The sequence below is a fragment of the Taeniopygia guttata genome, chromosome 14 (genome assembly GCF_048771995.1).
Source record: "Taeniopygia guttata chromosome 14, bTaeGut7.mat, whole genome shotgun sequence".
Taxonomy (NCBI): Eukaryota; Metazoa; Chordata; class Aves; order Passeriformes; family Estrildidae; genus Taeniopygia; species Taeniopygia guttata.
Window position 1 is genome coordinate 12,068,809 of NC_133039.1, and position 25,538 is coordinate 12,094,346.

General features: G+C 38.3%; 1 protein-coding gene across 50 annotated transcripts in view; it reads right to left on the minus strand.

Moving 5' to 3' along the window:
• RBFOX1 (RNA binding fox-1 homolog 1) overlaps positions 1-25,538 on the minus strand; it is a 1,140,648-nt gene that overhangs the window by 90,925 nt on the left and 1,024,185 nt on the right. For all 50 annotated transcript variants that reach the window (XM_030284820.4, XM_030284819.4, XM_030284817.4 and 47 more), the window contains 2 exons: positions 3,776-3,919; positions 1,189-1,242 (listed from right to left, as the gene is read on the minus strand). In XM_030284820.4, coding sequence (XP_030140680.1) covers positions 1,189-1,242; positions 3,776-3,919 — 198 coding nt within the window. The remainder of the gene's footprint in view (positions 1-1,188; positions 1,243-3,775; positions 3,920-25,538) is intronic.

Here is a 25,538-nt window from a genome sequence, read left to right on the forward strand (position 1 = left end):
GCTCTGGAAATTAATGGGATGCTGCAGCAGGTCTGGACAATCCATGTCTTTTGAAAACATTATTGAACAACCAAAATTTAGCAATAATAAATTTTGGCCAGCGTAGGAGATTCTAAGCCACCAAATCCCATCCATTTTAGTTGTTTACTGAAAAAGTGATAAATGTTCCAACTGAGTTTGGGCTGGCAGGCAAGGGGACTAAGTAATGTCTGAATAATAAACCAGGAGATTTCAGCTGTTACATTTAGGTTAAAAAGTAGTGAAGGTTTTAATTTCATAAAATAAATATTAACAGAACTAAAATATATCTAAGATAGATTTTTTTATGTATATGATTCTTAAAATACGACAGGTTACACTATTTCTAGAACAGGGACAACATTCCATCACTAATAATAAATTATATATGAGTTACAGGAAGATTGAAACATTAGTGAATAAACTTTTTTGTGTGTCTGACATGGCAAAAAAAGGAAAAAAAGATATGCATATGACAGACATAAACGCCTATAATGCAGCTGATATCACAGGTGAACATCCTGGGCCACAGTTTTGCACCAGCTGATGTAGTCCTGGCCATTCTATCTTGCTTTATTTCTTAAATATTGAATAAATTGAAGTATGCATTTAAGGCAAAGTAACTTTGGAAAAAAACAAAATAAATCCTTTCAATGCAATAGGAATTCCTTTAATAAAATAAATGCTAAAAATAGATTGTTTTCAAAGGGTTGGTGTACTAAGTCTTTAAATAAAGAGGAAAACATCTGCACTTAATCTGGAACAATCACATATCTTCTAAGCTAATTAATAAAGAGGATAGTTATTAGGTATCATTGTCATCTTTCATTTCAATAAAGGAAAAAAACCTATACTAATACAAACTGCCTAGAAATATCTTTAGCTATGGACTCATAAAATAAATTAATTAAATACCCTTGAAGAATAAGGACAGTGAAAATCAACGTTCCCATAAAACAGATGACAGTTTGGAGTAGTTAAAATTACCCCCTTGAAAAGATATGAGTCCAATGATTTTCGTACTGCTTAGAAAACTGACTGACAGCTCAGAGGATGTTTTCACTAACATAAAATTTCAGACATTATTTTGTCATAGCAGTGCAGTTGTTTCCTTTTACTCATATATTTTAAACAAAACAAAAAATTCCACAGGTGAATTAAACTGCTTACCTTTGAGCCTCGCTCATTAAAAATAATTTCAACATCTAAGATTTTACCAAATTGCTGAAAAGAAACAGAAAAAGTTACATGAAAATTAGATAACTTCAACTCATCTATCATATTCAGTACAAAGGTTTGTTGCAGCAAACGGCGCAAAGCTTTACAAATGTTAAATGATATAAAACGAAATATTGTTAAACACACAAGAAAAGACAACACTAAAAGGAGTCAGATCAAGAATATCTCTAAACTGTGTGCATCATTCTGCTCATTACAATCACTCCACAGAGGAACTTGAAGCTCAGTGAAGCCCCTGACAGAGAGGAAAGAGCATTAAACTGTGAGCACAGACAAGTCACAAATTTCAGCATTTTCCAGAACAGGTGAAGGAGTTTGTTTACTTCTGCATTACAGGAATAGGATTAAATTAGGTGGGACTTTTGTTGCTGGATCCATGGACTGAGGATTTCTTTCCACCCTTCCTGAAATGGGTAACCATTATTTCCTAAGAAGTTTTGTCTTACTGGAGCATAATTTGGAAAACTAGAATAGATACTCACTTTGGGGGGATTTTTTCTCTGCTCAGAATTGTATTTTTATTATATTACAAGTGACTGTTATTCCTATTGACCTTCACCAGCACTCAATTCCCTAGACATTGTTTGCACACAAAAAAGCTGAACCCAGCTGCTTGTCCCAGAGGAAAATGCCCTGTTGGATCTGCCTTGGGAAGGGAATAAATGTTAGAACACCTTTTGTCAGGACACATTTTATGAGGTGACAATGTAGTGCATCAGAGGCTTATTTCTGTTATTTCATAAGTCATTAACATGCAGTGTGCATCAGTGTTGGCATTGGTCAGTGACCCAGTATCTTAAACAAAAAGGCAGAAATTAGAGAGAGGCAAATGGAGGATAATCCAACAAGAGTCCCAGGAACTGCAGAAATGAATACTCCAGTCTTTTAAGATATAATAAAAAATTACAGGGCAGAAAGGACAGTACTCCTTCTCTAGCTTATTAAAGAGTTTCAACTTGACCATGAGAAAAATCAAACATTGTTTGGTATACTTCGGCTTATTGCATGTTCTTGCTTTCACCATTTAATCAATGTTTTAACTTTCACTTCAGCCTCGATACAGACACAGATATTTAAACAATTCTCCTCTGTTATATTTGTGTCCATATAAAAAGATAATCTACTGTATGCTTAACATGGACATAATGCAGACCTGCCTTATTTCATATGAAATATTACAACTTACACATACAGAAATCTCTTTTTTCTATCATTTCTAAACAGCTAAAAGTTTTCAGTTCCCAAGTTATTCTGGAAGTCAGCTGGAAACTCCAGCCATTCTCCAGTGTCAGTCTTTTGAGACCTAAGACTTAGAAACATTAAAAAGAAATGCATTCATTCATTTATAAATTACTACAATACCTACCAAAAAAAAATCCTTTTATTTAATGTTGTTTTTTTTTTTTCAAATAAAACCTATTTTAAGTGGTTTGTTTAGCTTAAATAAATTAGCATATTTTTCTCTGGAGAGTTAATTATAATGCCTTCTGCTATTCTGCTGATGAGCTGGAAGCTGTGTTCAGGGGAGGCAACTTGTACCAAGTCAGATCCAGCAGGTCACTCATTTCCCAGTACTACACCAGGATTCTTTTTCCAGGGACTGTTTCCTTCAGAGCATTAAATACTGAGAAACACCATCCTTTGACTCACATACAAACACATTAGTACAACTTAAAAATCTGAACATGAGAGAGGGAAAGAAGTGCAGAGCCATGAGGCACTTGGAGCTGCACTGAATAACCAGCTGTAATGCAGGAGAGAATTTGGATTTAGTGAGGCAGAATAAAGAGAGTGAGAGTAACAAAAATACTTCAGAGTCCTGACTTGGGTTCTAATAGATGATCAAGCACTATTTCTAGATTAGGTTTAGTGGCATTTCAAACTAAACCTGAGAGTTCTTGGATCAGGGAGTAGAAAGGCAGTCTAAGCTCTCGTGTTTATGTTCCTGCTGCTGATGGCCTGTGTAAAACACAGGGGATGTACTTGAAGGCAGCCGTGGCCTGGGGGAAAGCACAAACTGAGAGATTTACAAAAAAATACTAACAAAAACCTTCAAAGGTTTTTGCAGACCTACAAAACCTGTGGAGGTGGGTGAGGATTCCTGTGTCTGAACTTTGTGCTGAAATTCAGCTCCTGCCTCCCTTTAGGGTCCCTTACTGAGGAGGTCAGGCACTGACTGCTTAACATCACACTCTCCAAAATCAATAAAAGCAGCCAGATAAATCTAGATGTGTACAGCAGCAATATGTATGGATTTAAGCCACCACAGATAGCTTTTTGTTAATGTAGTACAAAGCACCCAAGTGCATCACATCCAGCAGAATCAGTGTCATTTCTTTTCCCAGTTGTGACTGGCAATCAGATGTTTGATTATGCATAGATTAAAGGGGAAACTTTCCTGAAAATGGTTAAACAGCCTCAATCAGAGATACAGCCTTCATGGCTGCCTGTAATACAAAACACCTATTGCAATGTAAATATGAAAAAAAAAAACCAGAAATAAATGATGAGCACTTACACCAAACATTTGTCTAAGATCTGGATCCCGGAATCTGAATGGTATATTTGAGACGTGGAGCCGTTTTGGCTGTGATTTGTTTTCTGTGTTTTCAGAAGATTGTGTCTGTTGCTGGCCATCGGTCTGTGCTGCATCATCTGTCTGCTAAAAGGGTAAAGCAAAATAAAGCATACTGTAAGTAATTCTGGCATTTTTAATACGAACGGGTGAGCTTAAATTCTCAAAAAAACAAACAAACAAATTAAAATCAGTTAAATCTGCTCCAAAGTAGTGAGGAATACCAGAAATTTAAATACATGAAAATCAAATCCATTTCTGTCCCAACAGCATACATTTCCAGTGGTAATATGTATTTGGAATAAACTGGAGAAGGAGTAAATTATTATTTGTAGATTTGCTTATCTAGTCTTAAATAATCAATGAATACAGATCCCTATAAGATTGTAGAAACTCCTTTAACCCCTTCTGTGTTTACCAAGGTAAGGAACTGAATCTGCAGTCCAAATGCTGCCTGCTGGCAGAGCAAGCCAGACCCTTTCAAATCAGATTAGTGCTTTCCTTCAGAGGCCACTGGGACTCTCCAGCGCAGGCAGGTACCACATCTCATCCTCTCTGCCATTTCACAGCAGTGCTGATGGGCACTGGAGGGTCATTCTGCCCAGATAAATGGTGGCCATTATGGAAAAGGCCTTGAGTTGTGAGAGGGAACAGAAGTTTAATCAGTGGTGAAGGTTGCCTGACACAAGTGTGAGACCCAGAAACAAAGTTTTACAGATTTTCTTCCTCACCAAAATGAGGTTATGTCATGGTACTTCTTACAGGGACACCATTCCTTGGGTTTAAAATTCTGGTTTAAAATGGAAGGACATTGCCATGTGTTATGATTTAACAAACAAATTAAAAATCTGCAGTGAGATGAAGAAGGAAATATAAAATGCCCCTCATCCAAAAAGTAAAATTAACCCGTGCTGGTCTATCAGTATGTTATAGAAATTACTCGCCTCTGTTCTTTAATTATATCCTACAGTGCCTAATTAATTACTGCTTGTACATCACACAGTCATTAGACAAGGTTCTGTATGGGTATTTTAAAACAGCCCAGTCATACTCGTTTGCATGGGCAGAAGGGTTTGAAAGAATAGAAGGGGAAAGAAAATAGTTGAATGAAAACCAAGGATGATCTGACAGCCACCACTCTCTGTTCTGTCCTTCCTCTTCCTTCTGACACCATTTTTCTAATTATTTATCTTTCTCTTGTGTGCTAATATTACATTCAGCTTGTCTTTCTAGTTTTTTCATTTAAGGTACAAAAAGAAGAAATTGCCCATTTCCTGCTAGTATGGAATTTCTTTTAGGAGACAACAGTTTAAGCAACATAAAAATGGTTGAATAAAATAAACCTTACCACACGGTTTTAGTACCAACAAGCCTGTTGAAGAGGAAACAAGAGAACTCAAACAGAACACATCATTTACATCAGCAATAACTACATATAAATTGAATTCTAGCAAGTGAAATTCAACAATATCCTCCCTAAGTAATACAAATGTTCTCAAATTAAAAGTACTAACATCTATATTGCCTATACTTCTGTGCTAAGAGCACTTTATGAATAAAAGTCCTCATTTCTGCAGCAGCATCAGTCCATCAGTAGCAACCTTGATATTTCACAGGACACGATGAGACTCACACAAATACATACTTTTGTGTGCACTGAAGAAAGATTTACAAGTGATCCAATCAAATAATGGGATCAGATCAAGTGTAAACCAAAAACTGAGTCAGTGCCACCACATCTCTTCATGTGCTACTCCCTGAACTCACAGGCCCACAAAGTAAATAATTTATCTTTATGAATATTTAGTGCTTCAGATAGAAAATACAGTATATAGCTGTCAAGAGACAAAAAAATGTTCCATGCTAATCTATTATTAGCTAAAATCAACTCAAAAATTCAAACGTTAGATTTTGAGGTAGCTGTTTCACCCAGAGACACCACAGAGATTGTTTTCTACCTTTAGGCATAGAAGGATAGAAATAAGAAATAAATTTGGTATGTGAGAGCAGGTGGGGGATGACAGACTGGAACCTCTTGAAATGCAACACTCCAGAAGAATTTGAGGTCAATCAGATTAATCTGAAGAGAACTAAAGAATTCTTAAGGTGCTGTTAAGCTTCAGGAACAGAGGGTGCCCAAGGAAGAAATTATATAATCAGTGTCCTGTATAAATGCAAATGGAAAAGAGTAATCTCTGTTCATTTTATTCACAGAAATAAGGAGTAGAAGGGACGAACTGTGCACCATGAACATCCCAAAACACTGTGAGCAACTGTCCTACTTAGCAGCTGAACAGATTATGGTCAACAAAATCCACTGAGGTTTCTGATGGTGGTGTTAAAATGGAGCTACAAATTATGGGTAAAGAGGATAAATCCAGGTACTGGTATTTTCTAGGCCTTTGATTGGTTTCACCACTTTTTAAAATAGTTTTTATTCTAAGAAGCCTCAAGTTTACACTCTCAGCACAGAATGTCTCAGAGTCTGGGCAGCAAGGGCTGAAAACCAGAAGCTTTAGCAAGTCCCTGTCATCACCAATTCATAACTGTCCATGATCCCTGGAGCAGAATTAACAGGGCTAAAGCATTTAGAACATATTAAAAGGCTTGGCAAAGTTACAGGCTCTTTACAAAGCACATTATCATCCAGAAATCCATGGCTGTGCCTGGAGATCTGGACAAGCATAACCAGGAATTGAAACTGGAATGTGAAGATGATGCAAAAATGTCCATGTAACACCAAGGAGGTAAAACACACAGGGCAGAGGACAGGCTGGATTTTGAAAAAATCAAGCCAGGCAACTTTCAAAGCTCTGTGGACTCACAGAACCAGAATGTAATTTACCTCACACATACATAATACATTTCAGGAGAATACCTTCACTGCTAGACCACCTGAAGAGTTGTGTTTGACAGTCCTTTAAAAATTAATTGATGTTAGGATGTGGCATTATCCTTCCTCCATCCCTGTAGTCTTGGATGCAATCAGGCTGCTTTCTGGCCCCTATTCCACCACATATTTGCAGTTATAAAATATTAATTATTCTTAATATATGATAGTCTTAAAACTTATAATGAAAGTTATAAATACAGAATGCAGAAATAGAAGATCAAATTCTCACTCACAGCAAAACAAGTGTAGGTGAGCTTCCTTTACTTCAGTGAGCTACTGAAGGCTTAAGTGTTAAAATAAATTAGAATTGAAACATTCTTACAGGTAAGCAAACCCATATCAAAGAGGGTATTTCAGGAAAGGATTTCTTTTTTTTTCATGCAAGACAATTTCAGTATAAACATTTGGTATCCTTTTAAAGCAAATTCATCATGAGGAGAATTAATATCTATTTTTTTCTAAAGAAATTCTTTACCTTTAGCAAAATACATTTCTTTTTGTTTCCTTTACTTGGTTCTAGAAACAGAAATCTTCTATTATTTAAAAGTCTTCACTCAAGTTCTTAAAGACTTCACACTGAAGTAAAATTTTTGAAACTATTTTTCTGGTTTCCCTTCCTAGCTTTTACTTGAGAATTTAAGAAACAAAAATTATACAAGTGAAGAAAAGCACTAAACCAAATATTTTGTTTAGATAAAATAAATCTGACAATTTTTTGTTTGGAAAAAAACTATTAACTCCCCTCACACACACATCTCTTCCTTTAAGGCCATTTTAATCCAAATTTGCAGCAATTTTCACTCAAAAATACATTCTAAAACCTTCATGCAGCCTCTAATGCAACCCTATTTCTCTGACTGGATGCTGGAGTCTCATCTCCCACCCCCAGCACTTGTGGCAAAGGCCCCAGACACAATAAAACAATGGTCAGTGAACCTGAAATCAGAGAGGGCCTTGTGCACATTTCCTGGGTAGAAAAACCCCATTCCATTCTCCTTCCTGGCTAATTCCAATTTTCTGTGTCCCTTTCCATCCATCACTGCAGACAGCCAGCCCTGCAATGTTCCTTACACCGGAATTTTAAGTGTTCCACTTTCCCTCCATTCTTTTTCACTGACTAATATCTCTCATTTCCTACAGAACCATGATGGTGTGCACAAAATCTTTCACCTTCAAACCCTGTTTCCAACACAATGAAATGCAGTCACAGAAGAGCTGTTTGCACACCACCACAAGAACGCTGTTCCCAATCTCAGCTTTTAAAGACTGAATGGAAAACAGACCGTAGGAATGCCTGAAATGGATCTAAACCTTTTATCTCTTTCTGGACAAAGTGAAAACAAATAGTATTGGAACATGAGAAAGCTTTACCAAGTCCTGATCATTCTGCTATAATCTGTAGACAAACACAAATCTGTTGCATATCTTTTAAAACCACACCAAGTCTAGAGGAAGAACAGCCTAATTCTAGCAGGAATGACCTCTAAAATATTTACAGGGGGAAAAAAAGAGGAAAAAAAAATAGGAACAGATTATTTTTTAAAAATATGATCAATGGTAAATTAGGTGCTGATTACCTCATGTATACATGTTAGCATAGGGTAAGGCTCTTCAGAATTTTAAATTTAGCAAAAAAGAAGGCACCCACTGATTTTTTTAATAAATGCTCAAAACAGCACCTGTTTTTTCCTGCTGTACCAATCAAGTTATTTCTCAGAGAGAAAGAGCTTGTGAATGTCTTCTAGGCATTATTTGATTAAGTTGACAATATTATGTGAGCAATGGTTGGGTACCCACTGTGCCGTACTTTTGACCAAATTGATTTGTGTAATGAACACTTGCTCTGTCTCTTCTCCAGCCTGAACAGGGCTCTTGATTTAACCGGTGGTGCTGGAAGCCAAGTGAATTTACAGCCCCCACAGTCATTCTCTCTCAATCTGGAGAGAATAGCAGCAGCAGTACATGAGCAAGCATAATTCAATACATTGTGCTATAAGCGCAGAAAATAATATCAGAGCTCTGCAATATACCTGTTTGATTTGATTTGTAAACCCGATAAAAAAAGCAATCGAGAAAAGTTCAGCAGAAAATATATATATACGTCCTGAGCAAAAATATAACCATGCCCAATGTGTACAAACTGAAAAAATCATGCATAGTAAATCATCTTCATACTTCCCTCAGATAATATTGCACATTTTCCATTTTAAAAGGGTCTAGATTCTGGAAAAGTTACCTTTCCATTAAAAAGTGAGCAAAGAGAATAATTTAAAACCGAGTTTTGGACTTTCTGAAAATGCTGTTTCCCAGATACACAACTAACAGAGAACTGACAAAGTGATGGGCTTGTAGCTTCCTGTTTTCTTAAGTAGATCGACTAATTAATTAATCATGCTTGTTTTGGTAAATTTATATTCTGAAAAGTCCCAGCTCTGCAATGTGCTTCCCAGAAGCATAACAACACAAGAAAAATGGAGTTATATACGCAGATCCATCTGTTTGGGCTTAAATGTTCACACAAAGATGTACACAGGAAAAGATGTTATTATTGTGCTATTTCACAATGGTGATAAACATTACCAGAAGTATCAGTGACTTTTCTTGTGTACTGCATCTCTGTTACCCTTTTCACATGAATAAGATCAATAGTAAGGTCTCATTGTTTTCAGGATATTAAAAGTTGAGATTAATTCTTCAAATTAGCTCTAAAGATAACAATATTTCCAGTACCTCACACTGCAAAGCATGCAGATCGTGCCATATCCATTTAACCCCTTAAGAATCCTTTCCTGAATAGAATGTGATGTGGGACTTGCTGCTATGCAGAAAGCAATAAAGAAATGTAATAACATAATCGTGCCTGCATTTGCTAATTTGGAACTAGATGATCCTTAAGGTCACTTCAACATCAGCCCTTCCACAATTATGTTGCTAAATTTCTGGTGTAGCTGAGCATCTCACACTCCAGAGATGCTTGATTTCAGAACGACTGTAACTGAAACTCTGCAGGGCAAGCCCTGAACCCCTGTTTTTAATGTTAAAATTCCCTTTTAGTTCAGGTGGATCACAGTTTCACCCTGATGCTATACCCACTTGACAAACTAATTTCAGCATTACCATGAACTTCACTCTATTTCCCAGATTACAAAAGGCATAATGAAATTACAAAAGGTATAATGGTTTCATATTCTTTCAAAAACATTTTACTACTCAAAGCACCAAATACAATCTGACCAAAGCAGTCACTGGGACAGGTCTGAAAGAAGCAGGCAGAGGAGCCAAGTTCCTGTCCTGAAGGCTGTGCTGTCCCCTCTCCAAAGTGCTGAGCTCCCACCTGGCCACTGGCCATCTATTAATGCCTAACAGCTATTCTCCCTCCCATTTCACCAGTGGCAAGAGTGTGCTCGATGTGCAATTGTGCCTAATATTCTTATTAATAAAATCCATTTCTGGGAGGTGAGGTGAAGTGTGAGACACACTGGTTTGGGCTGAGAGCAACACAGGCAGGGTGTCAGTGCAGGGAGAGCACACAGCCACCTCCCTTCTGGAACATTTCCCCTGCCAGGTCCTTGAGCAGTCACATGAATACAATTTACTCCCAGGAAGACAGCGTAAGGTGCCTGACTCTGACTGGGGCATTTGTTTTAGATATACTGCCACACACAAGCACGCCCCACTAGAATCCCTTAATCCAATTTACTGACAAATGAGAAAGAACCTGAATAATTTTGTGCTTTGCTTCAGCAGTTTCTGACGTTCCACTATTGAACATGCTCTGGGGTTTCAGCAGACTGGGTATTGTTCAGGGCTGAAGCCTTACAAGCAGTAGTGATTATTTCTCTCATTTCTAGATGGATGCATTCTGGATGCTGATACCACAGGCTACAAGAAAGCACTGCTATTATTGTGATAGCTTATGCACGGAGAGCTAGCAGCCTAAATAAGAGATCATTAATTCTGGGGACAGATAGGAGCAATAAGATAGGTTTCTTAAGCCTCTGGTACTGCAGGACAACCAAAGAGTAATTAATAACTTGGCTACATTAATTATTTCCCCAATTAATCTTCCCTAACAATATGGAATATAGCCCTTATATAGCGCTTTACATTGCCTTTGCTGGTTCATCATTTTTCTTCTAAAATATTCAGCCGGGTCTCAGGGAATAGCAGATCAATCATGTCTGGAGGCGAATCACCAAAAACCATGCATTTTTTGACTTGAGAACATGTCCCAAAACTTGGGCCAAATTTGCTGGCATAAAGAGCAAATATTACTTTTAAAAGAATATTTGTAAAATGTTTTAATAGAGTTGTGTGTAACCAAGCAGTTGCCAAGTTCAGTTAAGGACATCCAGCATGTCAGTAATGTGAAATGGGAGAAGGAATGATAAAAGTTTGCCTCAATGAATTATTTATTGCTTGCATTGATTCAATAAATATTTCTGACCACCTACTGATCCCATCCACAATATCACAAGAGCAATTAACAAAACCTTTCCTAATTAGCTGCATCCTGGCTCCATTAGCCAAGAAGGAAATGCATACACACTATGCACTTCTTTAGAAGTTCACATTACGTATAATAAAACTCAATTACTGTGATATTTTCTCAAGATAATACTAAAATAAGTTCCCTGGATTTTTTTCTTTAAAAAAATAGCAGACAGATAAGGAAATATTAAACTGTCAAAGGACAAAAGCATTAATTTAATCCAAATAAAAAATCTTAAGTAGTGATACAGAGACACACAGAAATAGTCAATTGATTTTGTTATTCCTCTTTCATCTGTTAGTCAGAAGTCTGTTTTCTTCCTGATGTGAGTCTTGCAGGAAGAAAGTGTTTAAAAATAACTTTGTTTCAATGCTTGAAAGTCTAATGAAAAATCCAGACAGGCAACCAATGAAAACATATTAAAAAACCCCATGCAAGTAAATATAGAAATCTTGATTAGAGGGGTTTCGAGTGGGAGCTGCAGCTTCACACTGCACCAGCTGGCTTCCAAAGTATTACCAGAAGAAGAAGCCACCAGGACCCTCAGCACTAAAAAGTGCCATGCTCACAACATTTTCCCCCACAAACTGCTCAGCACATTTACACTGCAGATTCACCTCTCATTTCTCTCCCTCTGGAGCTCATTTCTCCCTGTGTGTCTGGAAGAAAACTCAACACTCATGGGGTGGTTTCATAAGCACCTAAAGCCTCAACACCACACCTTGCCCTTCCTCACACCTCGGGGCTCCGTGTCTTTCCACCCACCACTCCACATAAATTGCATTATATGAATTAAGATACATAAAATTATATAAAATAAGACCTGGAAAGTGCCTGAAAGTATCAATAGGAAACGGCTTTGGTGTGTTCTAAATATGCAGAAATAGAGATTTGCCATCTAAATAAAAAAGTTTAAGAGAAGAGAGGTAAAATAGATGAAGAAATGTTGAAAGGTTTTGTAAAGCTTACAGATAAATATACCTAATGGTTATGATAGTCCTTAAAACACAAAGTTACACTCTGACAGGCAATAAATCAGGACACGATGCCCTTGAGAATAAGACTTTCTGACTGATGCAAAACTTGGCATACTTGGTTTCTGGAAATCCACTGATTCTCCCCAAGTTCTCCTGTCCAACTCGTTTATTTCCTTGATTTATGAAGGAATTATTCAGAAGAGAACATAAATCAATACACAGTAAGGCAACTGTACTTTTACCTGTGGCCATTCATTCATGCACAAGCATTACTGCTCTAATATAGAATGAGATTCTTTTTTTTTAATGTTCCAATTAGCTTAAAAATTCTTTCAAGTGTTATCCTTCATAAGTCAACATTATAAAAGGCTGCAGTGCTGCAATAAAGCTTATTAAACTTTTGTTCTGGCAGAAGGCTCTATCTGGACAAAATAAATTTCAGCACCTGCAACTAATTTGTACAATGCTGTGACATTTAACAATATTTGTCCAAATAAAGAAATCACTAATTAAATACTGTGCTGTACAGCTTCAGAGGATATGACTTCCTTTAAAAATAAAAAAAGAAAAGAAAAGAAAAGTGTCTTTAGATGGAGCATCTGCAGGTTTGGCTAGGAGTTGTTTACCCTCAGCTTGAATCACTGCACACTAGTTTCTGGAATTCCCCTCTGAACTAGATTTATGTCAGGCATGTAAAGTCGCTTTTTGTGAGAGTTGTGTTGACACAACCAACTGCTGAGTGAACTTGTGAGAGCAGAGTTTCATGCTGAGAGGGAACGGCTGATTGCTCCAGCTCCAGCTCAGGAAAAGAAAGAAAATGTGACAGTGTGATAAAAGGTTTTTCTCTGTTTGACCCCTCACCTAGCGCTGGATCCCTACTGTGACATTCCATTTGCTCACTTGCATATCTTTGCCCAAGGAGTCAGCTGTTGAACCCTCTGAAATACAGAGGAATTTGAGGGTTCTCCATGTCAAAAAAAGATGCTTTCTAAATCACATTGCTCTTTTTGTACTGAGAGACTCACCAACTTAACAAGCAGCAGTTCAGTTCCTTGCAGGATAATAATTTCTCAAATTTAGATTACACATTTCATTAAAAAAACCTGAATTTATTTTTCTTATTGTGTGTGTTTGTTGGTCTCCTATCTTAGCAGGTTGCAGCCAAATGCAACCAGCATTTCCAAAGAGCTGAGACATTTTGAGTGAAAAGCAGGTCTGTACCTGCTCTTCTCCAAAGGCAGTGGCCCTGAAGTTTCCCAGTGGCACAACCAGGCACAGAGAAGTCCACATCAAGGAACATTAGGCTTTATGTAAATCATTCTTTTTCATCCTTCTCTTCAAGCTCACCCAATACCTCTCCTTCATTAATGTGAAAGACAATTTATAGTTTCAGGAAACATCCATTTGTCCTTCCTTTCTCCCACTTCAAAGAAGAAACAAATCTAAGGAATAGTGGATGGTTCAAAGAATTTTTAAAGGGTTTAAACCAACATTTCAAATCTAGCTGTGAATACTGATGTTGTGATAAATTCTGCTTGATCGTATGAATGCAGCTTGTTACTGAGCAGCACAATGCAGGTCCCACTGCAGAATTGCTTTAAATACTGATACTCAAGTTTGAAGAAACCTCTTTTGAAGAACTGGAAACAGGACTCAGATCCCTGAAATCAAGTTTCCTTTCCTGGAAAAAGTTCTTAGGGAAGAGGGCAGAGGAGACATTCACTAACAGCAAACCTGGAATCAGGAGGATTGGCACTGTGAGTTTAAATCTAATTATTCTTCCCTCTTGCTTGCAGCAAACCTGCCAACAGACCTCTTCCCTTATTCATCCTCAAACACAGCAACCAGACATTCCTCAGCTGAGATATTTCTATTTTCCTCTAACATCTGTACAGAGAAGCCATTAGCTGTAAGAATCTCGGGCAGTTTTGCTGTCTGTAGTTCCCTCCAGGCATCAGTACAGGATGGTACAGCCCCGCTCCCTCAGCCACTGGGGCACAGATTCCTCTGCCTTGAGCTCTCAGGAAGAGGATGTGGTCAACTGATGCTGTTGGTAGGTGAAAGCAGGCAGGGTGGGGGCACTGCTAGCCCAGAGGGTTCTGCTGCCATGCAGAGGGACCCTGGCAAGCTGGAGAAACAGAACCATGGAGAGCCATGAAGTTCAGCAAAGTCCTGCACTTGGAGAGGAACAGCCCCACGGGCAGGGGAGCGACTGGCAGAAGAGCAGTGCTGCAGGAAAAGGGTCCAAATGGAAGAGAAGTCAACAATATGTGAGGGATTGGAGCATCTGGCAAACAAGGAGAGAATGAGAGAGCCAGGAGTGTTCAGGCTGCAAAGGAGAAGGTATAAATGCCAGATGAGAGGGAGGAGAGATGAAGGAGCTACACTCTGGCCAGTGGTGAGGGGACAAAAGGCAATGAGCAGAAGCTGCAGTACAGGACATTCTGTGTAGAAGCTGGGGAACACCTTTCCTGTGGGTGACCTAACATTCCCAGAGACCTTGTGGAGCTCCCTCCCTGGAGGAGATCAACAACACCCATCTGGACTCAGTCCTGCATATCCTGCTCTAGCTGATCCCCTTGGTTGCTCAGCAGATCTGGACAACAACCAGCCTTGTGCACCCCGGGAAGCAGTGACAGAGCAGGAGCAAGGACAGCAATCAGTGGGTCAGGGATCTGCTCAGGGAGTCAAGGTCTTCTTCAGCAGGTCAGGGTCCTGCTCAGGGGGTCAAGACCCATTCAGTGGGTCCATGGCAGGCAGGGCTGTGATGGGGAGCCCAGTAGAGCTGGGCAAGGCCCATTCATAAATGCTGATGCCAGAATATTGTGAGAAAACAACATGCAAAGGAAGAACACTGAAAAAGGGAGTGGGGAAAATGTTCATTTGGATGGGCAAAAATTTCCACTTTCTGTGGTACACAAAACACCGCCACACACACAGAGATCCTTGTTTTCTGTGACCTGGATTGAAAGAGACTGTCTCAGACACAGAGGAATGGAAATCTTAGCATGGCATTGGAGCAGAATAAACATTACATAAAGCAAATTATCACACAATAAAGCAATATTATTATATCAGCAAATGGCAACTGTAGGTCACCTCTTCCCATCACTGTTCTCCATCGTGTGATGGCCACAACCCAAATAAACAAGACACTCCTCAGGGAGGAAGGATTAATGTTTCAGGAAGGCACTCCAGCACCACCACTCTCCTCACTGTGCATTGATTTACTTTGTTACCCTATTTTACCTTTAAAACTCACTTGGATAGCTAAGATTCCTACATTCCTCTTGTAAATTCTCTTGACATATAAATTGAGTACACGGTACAATAATATAACCAAGTAAATAAATACATTTATTTTTTGGCCATCATTTGTTAGTTCCTAGGATTTTTATTCCTTTCTGCATTCCAATATCCTTTCCACCTGCACAACATAACTGAAATCTCTCTCTGCACACACTTTTGTTTCACATATTAGTAACTGAAAGTTGTAATGGTCACCTGATTCCTTGAACTATAACTAAAGTGTGATCTATTATTTCCAGACAACTGAAATGAAAAAGCAGCATAAAGGAAAACTGAAAACAGAATTTTGCCAGATCCCTATCACAGAGTTACCTTATCAGCCACCAAGCTCTGTGAGAATAATGCCAGTGACCAATACCCCAAAGCCAGTCTTTCATCAAACTTCATGAATAATTTACTTTTTTAAATTGTATTTCAAACTTCTACCTCAAAAGAAAGCCCCACCAACCCCAGTCAACCATCTCTGTAGGTTAGTGGACTTTAACTGGGAAAGGGGAAAAAAAAAGAAAATATGTTTCAGTTATTTGTATGAAATTGCTTCTAAACCTAAGCTTGTCTCCCTAACATTTATAAGAGGTCAGCCAAACAGACTTTCAGTTTCTTTAGTGATTTTTGGACATGCAGTTATGTTTGGCTTCAATGCTGCTTCAGAAAATAAGTGGTCATCTAACATACACTCAAAAGAAAGCATTTCATGGTTCTTTTTTGCTCTTTTCTAGGTGTGAAACTTTCATTCTATTTTATACACTGAGTGCCTTTACTGCTTTTTAAGGAAAAAAGAGTTTGGTCAATCAGTTTGACAAGCAAACCTACACAACATAGACTGGGCTCCAAGAACGTGAGGAAATCACAGGGGTTTTTTTAAATCCATAAAACCAGACTTTATTCTGGATGAGCTACCAATCTTTGTGTGAGCAGGACTCACACTAATATGAGAGGAAGTTATGGCAATAATTAACAGCTATTTGAAGTAAAACTCATTTAGAAATATAATGAACTGAGAGCACTTAAACAGACTTCATTCAGGGAAAGATAAAAGAGTAGCTTACAGAAATATGGCCTGAATTGCTTTTCCATTTACATCATCTACTTTTGTAATACCTTCCTCTTCCTCTGCTTCTAAAGGAAATAATGCAAAAAATGCTCTTTGCTGCACTGTTGAAAGTGGATTTAAAACTAAATTTGTAAATTATAGCCTTTTCTGTCCACTCACTTCCATGTCAGTAAAGAATTCATCTGCTGACCACTCAATAGCTAGAGGAAAACTACCACAAGCAGCTTTAATTATTATTTACCAAATGAAAGAAAAGCAGTTCAAGGAGTGACACTCAAAATGGTCAGTGCCATTTGAAATTCCTTTGGTTATTTGCAAAACCATCCAATATGTTTTAAGGGCTGCTGTTAAGAGATTATCTAAATTCATGAAGAATATCTATTTATTAACACAAATACTCAGCACTTTTACTCTTCCCTGATTAGAATGTCAGGTGAACATTTCAACAGAGGGAAAATGAATTGTGAGCTAAGGATGGGCAGCTCTGTCTCCCCTGACTCACCCAAGTGAAGAGCCTCTAATAGACACTGGGGGGATACATTAAATTAGGAGCCACGCCATTGAGCTCTCTCAAATTTCCTTTAAATAAAAAGCAAGAAGAAAAGGTTAATTAAGTTCTACCACGCAATTCTATTAACAATATCCATGATTACTGTAGCATGAGGAGGACATTTAATTCAAAAAAGGAAGAAAGAAAGGGGGAAGAGGCCCTGGTCCATCAGAATGACTGAGCTGTGGTGCTGCTTTCAGGCACTGCAGGCTCTGAGGCTGCTACAGCATAAAAAATCCTGACAAATATAAGAAACAAACAAAGTTCCTGTCCAAAAGTATGACACAGAAAGTCTCATAGCTTAATATGCAACTATAAATTGGTAATAGATAATATTTTTTTTTTCCTGCTATCATCAAAATCCTGTATTTTGTACTACGAAGCAGCATTTGACAAGGCAAGTCATGAATCTGCTATACTGAACCACCAGGGCTTTGTGATTTGGATTTCTAGCTTGACCAATTGCTCCAAAATAAAGCAAATCACTTCAGCATTAGTGAAGAAAAATATTCTGTTCAGAGAAATTATAAGGGCTTTTATGAGATGCTTCACTGTCTGGTCTCTCACAGGATTTTTGTGCTAATTCTGTCAGCACAGCAAGTGCTGTTCCTTGCAAATTTAAATAAGGTCTTCAACTAAAAATAATCTAAAAATAATCATCTACAGAGATTCCTGAAAATATATTTGCACAATTCAAACACTATCAATTTAAACTGCATCTTAAGAAGAACAGAATGTGTAGATTTTCAACACCTCAAAATAATAATAAAAAAAGATGGGTGTGTCTAAATCAAATATTTTCACTTCAACATTTTTCTTGTCTAATCCCCCAAAACTACTGAATATCTTCCAAATGCAGATGTACTTTTTGAAGAGAAAAAAATGAAAAATAAAATACTTCTCTTGTAATCAGAGAGAAGAGAAGGATGAAAACAGGTATCAACAGCCTGCAATTTTTTTATATTTGATTCCAGATTTTATTAAGTGTTTCAACTTAACCTGGCCAAAACATTGCACTTCATTGAAAAGAGTGGAATGGACTTCAAAGATTAATGACAGTAAAATTATCCTAATCTGTCATAACCTCTGATATAACAGTAAGAGGAAGTAATTTGCTTTAGTAAAAGGCAATGAGCACCAAAGCATGAAAATTAACACTCCACAGAGGTAGATATTAAATGAGAAATATTAGCTGCATCAGCACATTGGAGACAATTATAAACTGCAGAGGATTTCTGAGACTGAGAAATACTATATTTACTATGATAAAGTCAATTTTACCACTCAGTAAATGTTCAGTTTGTGATTTTAGTACTGAATTTCTTTCCTCTCAAAGGTAACTGCTTTCCAAAATTTATATCACTTTTGTTTCCTTTATGCATTATATTGCTTACTTTATCTCACGGAAACTTATTAATACAGGGAAGAGAAAAAAAAATCACTGAGTGTTACTTTATTTTATTACTTTCTTTGAGCACCCAGACAACACCTGACATGCTTTTGAGAAATTATATTAGCCAAAAATGGGTTTTTATCACTTTCAGTCAGTGAGCATTTATGAACAGATGAGAGCCTCTTTCTTTTTTTTTTCTTACAAAGAGAAATAAATATGAGAAGATAAGTAAAAGTACACAGGGAAGATACTTTGGCTTTACATTCTTGTATTACAGAATAAATCCAAGCTGAAGATTTTTATAACCACCAGCATTCATACTGAAAGGTGCTAATGCATCATTATGATCTAGCAGGTTGCTCGCTGTGTTTTACAGCCTTTCACACTACATTAACCTTTTGTACCTCAAGTATTTATGACCTCATAAGTAAGTATTTATCAAACTGAAAGCTCATATACAGCACTGTATTTTAGCTCTCAGTTTTTAGGAACATTTATAATTTCTCTTTGCTTGCACTTAGAATCACTTTGTTTTACAGTCCGTGTTTTCAGCAAAGATATTAATGCAAAGTAAAACTGTTTTTTCCCACTATTCACAGAAATGACACAAAACTAAAAAATGCCTTAAGTAGGGTCTCATGCAATGTAAAAAAAAAAACAAACAACTTCTCATGCATATTTTATTCTAAAATAAAACAATAAATTGGTAGAAAAAGCAAATTCAGCTGTTTTGCTTACTGCAATACTTAACAGAATATCAGAGCCAAACAACCAGAAGTACTTTTGGTACAAGAATTGTCACAAATACTTAAGCAATAGGTGCCTTACCTACATAAGCTCTGTATTTAACAAAAAAAAAAAAAAAAAAACCACAAAAAAAAAACCCCAAAAAAAAACCCAAAGAAACCACCCCACAAAATCTAGCAATTCATGCATATACACAGCTCCATTTTAGAAAAAAAACCCAGCTGACTATTGTATTGAACAAATATTGCATAAATACAGAATTGGTTGCAAATATTCTTCCCAGCAATTAACTATAAAATCTGAGGTATTAAACCTACTGTGAGCAAGGCCAAATTGTAGCTTCACACATATTGTTATAAAATTTGGGCTAACAAGCACTGTGAATTTTTATACCTGTGAGAGAAACAAGGCCTGTCCAAACCTGCCTCGTCTTTGTTCCCTCTCAGGTGTGTGTGAGACAGGGTAAGGCAGTACCCTCCTACCCACAGGCACCTGAGCAAAGGCAACAAAAGAAAAAAAGGAAAAAGAAAAAAGACATCAAAGGAAAATCATGAGGAAAAAGGCCATGGAAAGTCAAGAAGGGTCTCAGCTGCTCAGTTACAATCTTCTGCACACTTATGCAGGGATGGTTGAAAGAACAAGAAGTCAGTCTCAGCCACTGAGGGGTTTCTGCCTGCTGGTAATTGTACTAGACACAGATCAGTTATTGTAGGGGGAAAAGAGAAAAAAAACCAACAATATAAATAACTTTGCTACAGATGGAACAGATTAAGGAGGTGCTGAAGCGCTCTTCTCCAGCCAGAAGCTGCCAGTCTCCCCCCCAGTGATGCTCCTTGTCCCTCGTGGCATCTCCTGCCCCCCTTCCTGCAGCTCCCCCAGGCTGTGCAGTGCAGGCTCTGAGCTCAGCACCCCACTAAGGCAGGGACAGCTTCCAGGGCCCTCTGTCCCTGCTGGGTTTGTAAAGCTGCACACCACAACTGAGCACTTTCATGGCTGCTACACATAGAACACAGGGAGTTTGAGGCCCTTGCCATGGTCCTGGTGCTATTTCCTGCCCCATCTCTGACTCCTCAATCCCATTCCTCTGTGGAAGAGACATGAAAACTGTGCCAAAGCAACGGAGCAGATGCATCTGGTCATTGTGTGTGGTGTCAGCTCACCACATACCCCAGGGTGGGGGGTGAATGAAGAGTTGGTAACTTCACCCTGGCTGCATGGTATGTCTGAAAGTTAAACTAAGCTGCACAGTTTTGCCTTTAAAAAAAGAAAAAATATATTTATATATATAAATTTCCTAAGTAATGGAGTATCTCACCAACATTCTTTTTTATTCATATACCTGAAACATAGCAGTCACACAAATCAAGCTGAGACTGTGATCTATTCAAGGCTCAATGCTCCAAAAGCATCAGTTCAAAATGAAATTCAGCAATTGCATTCTGTTGTTATGGAGAAAAAAGACTATTTCTCAGTCTAGACACTTCAGCTCAGGACAGCCAGCTCCTGCAATCAATTTTATCACAGATTTGCCTCTGGCAGGTTATTTAAACTACTTGTACCTTAGTTCCCTCTCAGCAAAAGCAGAAAAAACAATAATTATAATTAAGCAAAATCTCACAAAATGGACATAAGAATTGAATAAACCCTTTCATGAGATGCTTGGAGAGGATCATCCTCTAAACTCAACAGGAAAGAATCACACTAGATTAGATCAGCAGCAGCACATTCAGAAATATCTCAATCTTACAGCCAACTCCCAAACCTAAAGAGCTGCTGAATATAAAGAAATACCTTCATCATTTGAGGTCACAGACTTGTAAGGTCTCTATCTCAAATTGTTTTGTGCTACCCCATGAGAGTGGTAGGAAATAGAATTCAACTCCCGCAGAGAAGGAATGATCAACTGAAAACATATCAGAAAATTTGGAGAAAACACAGAAGGGTCTCCTTGCATTCACACTCAGAAATCCCCCTGAGCTCTGACAAGCTGCTGGTAATAAAAACCCCTCAAGCTGCACCACAGCCTGTCACAGATCCTCCTGCAGCCCCTGGGACATCTCTGAGGGCAAAACCACTGTGAGATTTCCCCACATCGGTCCCATCCCTGTGACAAGGCAATTCATCCTCCCCAGGAGCCTGGGCATCCTCTGAGCCCCTGGGCTCTGCTCCTGCAGCATCAGCCTCAGCCTCAGGGATTTTGTGTATTCCCCACCTTCAAAACCCCAGAGAGTGGACAGGCCACTTGTGCAGTGACCAAACACTGAAACAAACTTCAAAAACCCTTCAAGGCCTCACAGCACTCAAAGCTCCTTTTCTCAGTGACAAAATTGGCCTCGATGTGCACTGGGATATTGTTTTCACCAAAGGAAGGGCATGGTGCAAAGGTATTTTATCAAAGTGAGCACAACAAATTTATAATTACTGAGCACTATTCAAATTACCAAAGAGCCCAGCTGCAAAAAATGTGAATAGCTTTTGGCACAAAATATCTGCTCTTGTTGAAAACTGCTGAGCAAGTGCCACACCTGCTCCTGCATTTCATCAATAGGGCAAGATGTCACTAAGCATCCCCAAATAATTACTTATTTCAATTTCATCTTACAGATTTGCTGGTTAAATCCCATTTCCTCACCCAAAAAGTATGCTCAAGAACAATGCCTTGTAATGAAAGCACAGTTTGTTAGAGGGGCAGCAAACTTATCACCAACCAGCTTTTCTCCCTGTTTTTTAGTCTCAGCAGCCACACACACGAGGGGACACAGCTTTCCAGAAGAGAATGGAGTCATTGGGCTGGCACCAGTGTGTGACACAAGGCACCTTCCTGTAAATGTCTTAAATAACCCTGTGATGAATCAAAAAAAATCTCCTTTTTCTTACAATAAAGGCAAAGCACCATTCTTCATGGAAGAAAATGGATAGATGATAGATAGATACACAGATGGCCCAAAACTTGAATATTCAGAAATACAAACCCTCCCTTCTTCCCACTAAAGACAAAAAGCTTTAAAACACAGGGCACAGCAAGTTCAATCAAAATAAAAAGTATCAGGTTCCTAAATTATAGCTCCTAGCTAGCTGATTCTAAACTTAGTAGCTCTAAATGATCAGTGTCTGAAATATGTCAAATCAATAATTCAATTAATTAGAAAGCTACTCAAATGTGGGGCAATACATTATGTTTAAGTTAAGGAAACTGGAGATATTGAGAGGAGATTCAGCTTGCTACCTGAATAGATTGCCTGTAGAGAAATTAAACAGCTGATGATAGTGGAAAGCAATTTTTTATAGTGGGTGGCCAGGGCACACATGGCTGGGAGGGGTGACACATTTCTCAGTCAGAAACACGACACACAAAATGACTGATTTTTGCTACAGTAAGAATTACTACACTTGTCTAGTTAGGATTAACATCACCTGGATCATCTGGCACAGAGTCAGTAGATGTAACATTTCTGGGCATGCAATCATCTATTTAGGAAACTTAACTTTGAATAACCCCAGACAAATATCCTATATCCTCAAATTACAACTGGGGGAAATATCCAGGCAGAAAAATTACATGCATTAGACTAAGGGGAACATGTGGGAGCTGGGACATAACAAATTTATTGTCCTGAAAGTATGTATTTGGAAACAATAAATAATTTTTTAAAAAACCCCAAGATTAAAAAAAAAAAACCCAGAAATTAAAACCTACCATTGTATTGAAAATGGAAGCATCTCTTAATGCACGATAATAGTAAAATGATAAAAAAGGGGCTCTCTCCATTAGACAGCACTGAACAGAATCAGTGATACAGATGCTGGTGCCTTTGAACATGTTTTGTCTCTAAAATGAATTAAAATCTTTGGGAAGTTGACTTTGCTGTACATGCAAAAAGAGAAGTAACACGGGAAATGGCTGCAAGTTCCTTTCAAGAGAGAACAGAGAGATAAAAGGGATGGATGTGCAATGCTTTCAACTCAGGGGGGAAAAAAAGAGAAGAGGGAGCCCAGCTCAGAAATGAGAGCAAGTTCTAAAATTGGAAACGTTTGCTGGAGACAGGAAGAAGCCAATAGCAGCATTTTAGGCTGGTGTGAAAGTACTTTTATTGCAAGTGTGAGCCGTTTCACAAGTACAGCTCCTGCCAGGCTGGATGTGAACTCCAGCAGGATGCAGGAGCCTGCAGGGCTCCAGAGCTGCCCAGCACCTGCACTCAAACACGCCCAGCCAGCAGCTCCCAGGAGCTCTGAGCCATGGGGCAGGACCTGCTCCTAAAGCCAGTTCCAGATATGTTCCTAAAGCCAAGCCCAGCCTTGTTCCTAAAGCCAAGCCCAGCCTTGTTCCTAAATTCAATCCCAGACCTGTTCCTAAAGCCAATCCCAGCCCTGTTCCTAAATTCAATCCCAGCCTTGTTCCTAAAGCCAATCCCAGCCCTATTCCAAAATTCAATCCCAGATCTGTTCCTAAAGCCAATCCCACACCTGTTCCTAAAGCAAATCCCAGACCTGTTCCTAAAGCCAATTCCAGATCTGTTCCTAAATTCAATCCCAGCCCTGTTCCTACATTCAATCCCTGTTCCTATAACCAATCCCTTCAGAAGCAGCTCTGGCCAATTCCTGTGCACACCAGCACACAGCCCTTACCAGGCTTCAGTCTCAAATGGGATTTTGTAGCTAAATTCCTGTGTACCACGGTATAGATTTTCCAGGATATAATAGCACCCGCTCATGAGGATCAAATAATGGTCATATATTAAAAATTATTCAATGTCTACATTGCAAATATGTCAACTCCTCCAATTACACTAATTGCAATGCATTTTAAGATCAACATTTGAAGGCACTCCTATAAAATGCAAGTTTTTCAATTTGCACACGACCTCATTTTAATTTCTCTTTCACATCTTTTACTTTTCAATACAAGCTAATATTTTTTCTGTCAAAACTAGAATACATTTGGTATTTAAAAGGAGGTCAAAAGTAACATTCATGTGTAAACAACCTAGCTCCATTATTTTTGCTGCTCCACCTTGGGATAATTTTGCCACCTGTGCCTGCCAGATTTTCTTTAAAGAAAAAAAGGAAACTTATGTATAAAAACAAGGAAATAAAAATATTCAGAGGTGAACCTTGGCATCTGCTTCACTAAATTTGGCAATACTGTAATAGTAAACTATGTAGGAAAGGAAATGGGGTGGAATATGTCCATGAGAAATCATATTTCTGAGCACAATCAATATTTTTATACCCCTAATATCAAAAGAATAAGGACCCTAAGTAAATAGGTAATATAACTGCTACATATTCAAGTAAATGCATAAGTTTAAAGCAAATTTCTCTGGATAAAATGATGAATTTTTACTCTAAGTAAAAATCCACAAGATTTCTTTTTGAGTATCTTCTAGCTTTAAGATGAACGCTTGCAAATATTTTAAACATATTTAAATTTTATAACCACATTTTTGGCAATAAATCTCTTTCAACAATAACAGCAATAATATCTTTTGTAATATGAGCATATTAAAAAAAATAAACCACATCCTCATGAAAAGCAAAATCAGGTGTCCCAGCATTGATATAACATGAAAAATAATGAATTTACGTACTTGGAGTTTTTTTAGATCTCTCTTTTCTCACACATTATGTTGTTATAATCCATTTTTTTAACTTCAGCTTCCACTGGAGGAGCTTCATCTGCAAACAGTAATTAGCACAGGCAGGCTCAGATCTTCCTGGCTAGCTGGGTGATCATGCCTGCAATATGTTGCAGCCTTGCTATACGTCTTGTTTTCAAATCAAATATTTAGATACTACTCTGGAACAGCTGGGACTTATGTGAGTCTTTATGAAATGGAATAGTTGACATCTTTTGACGCACATTTTATAACAGCAACAAAAAAACCCACAGACACAGAAAAGACTTGATTGTAAGCATGCTCTCCTCTTCTGATTGAATCAGAAGGCAATCTGCTGGGTTTTTTTATCTTTTATAAATCAGAGAATAAAGGAAAAGTGTTTGAATTACAATCCAAAGCAAAAATAGCACAGCAAGAGAAACCCTCCATTCTTCCTTGGGAAGGATAAGGAAGCTGGGAGGCAGTTCCAGTGTTATCCCAGAGTCTGCAGCCAGCCAGTTTATAAAGATGGAGATATCCTCAGTGGCAGACAGGAGAGAGTTCTGTGTATCTCCCCCAGCTAGGGATGTTCTCAGCCCTGGGGGCAGAGGCAGGTGAGGAGCTGCCACCCAGGTGCTTTTTTACCCGCTCTTTCCCGGGTATTTCTGCAGAGCTGGATGCTGGGGCAGGGCAG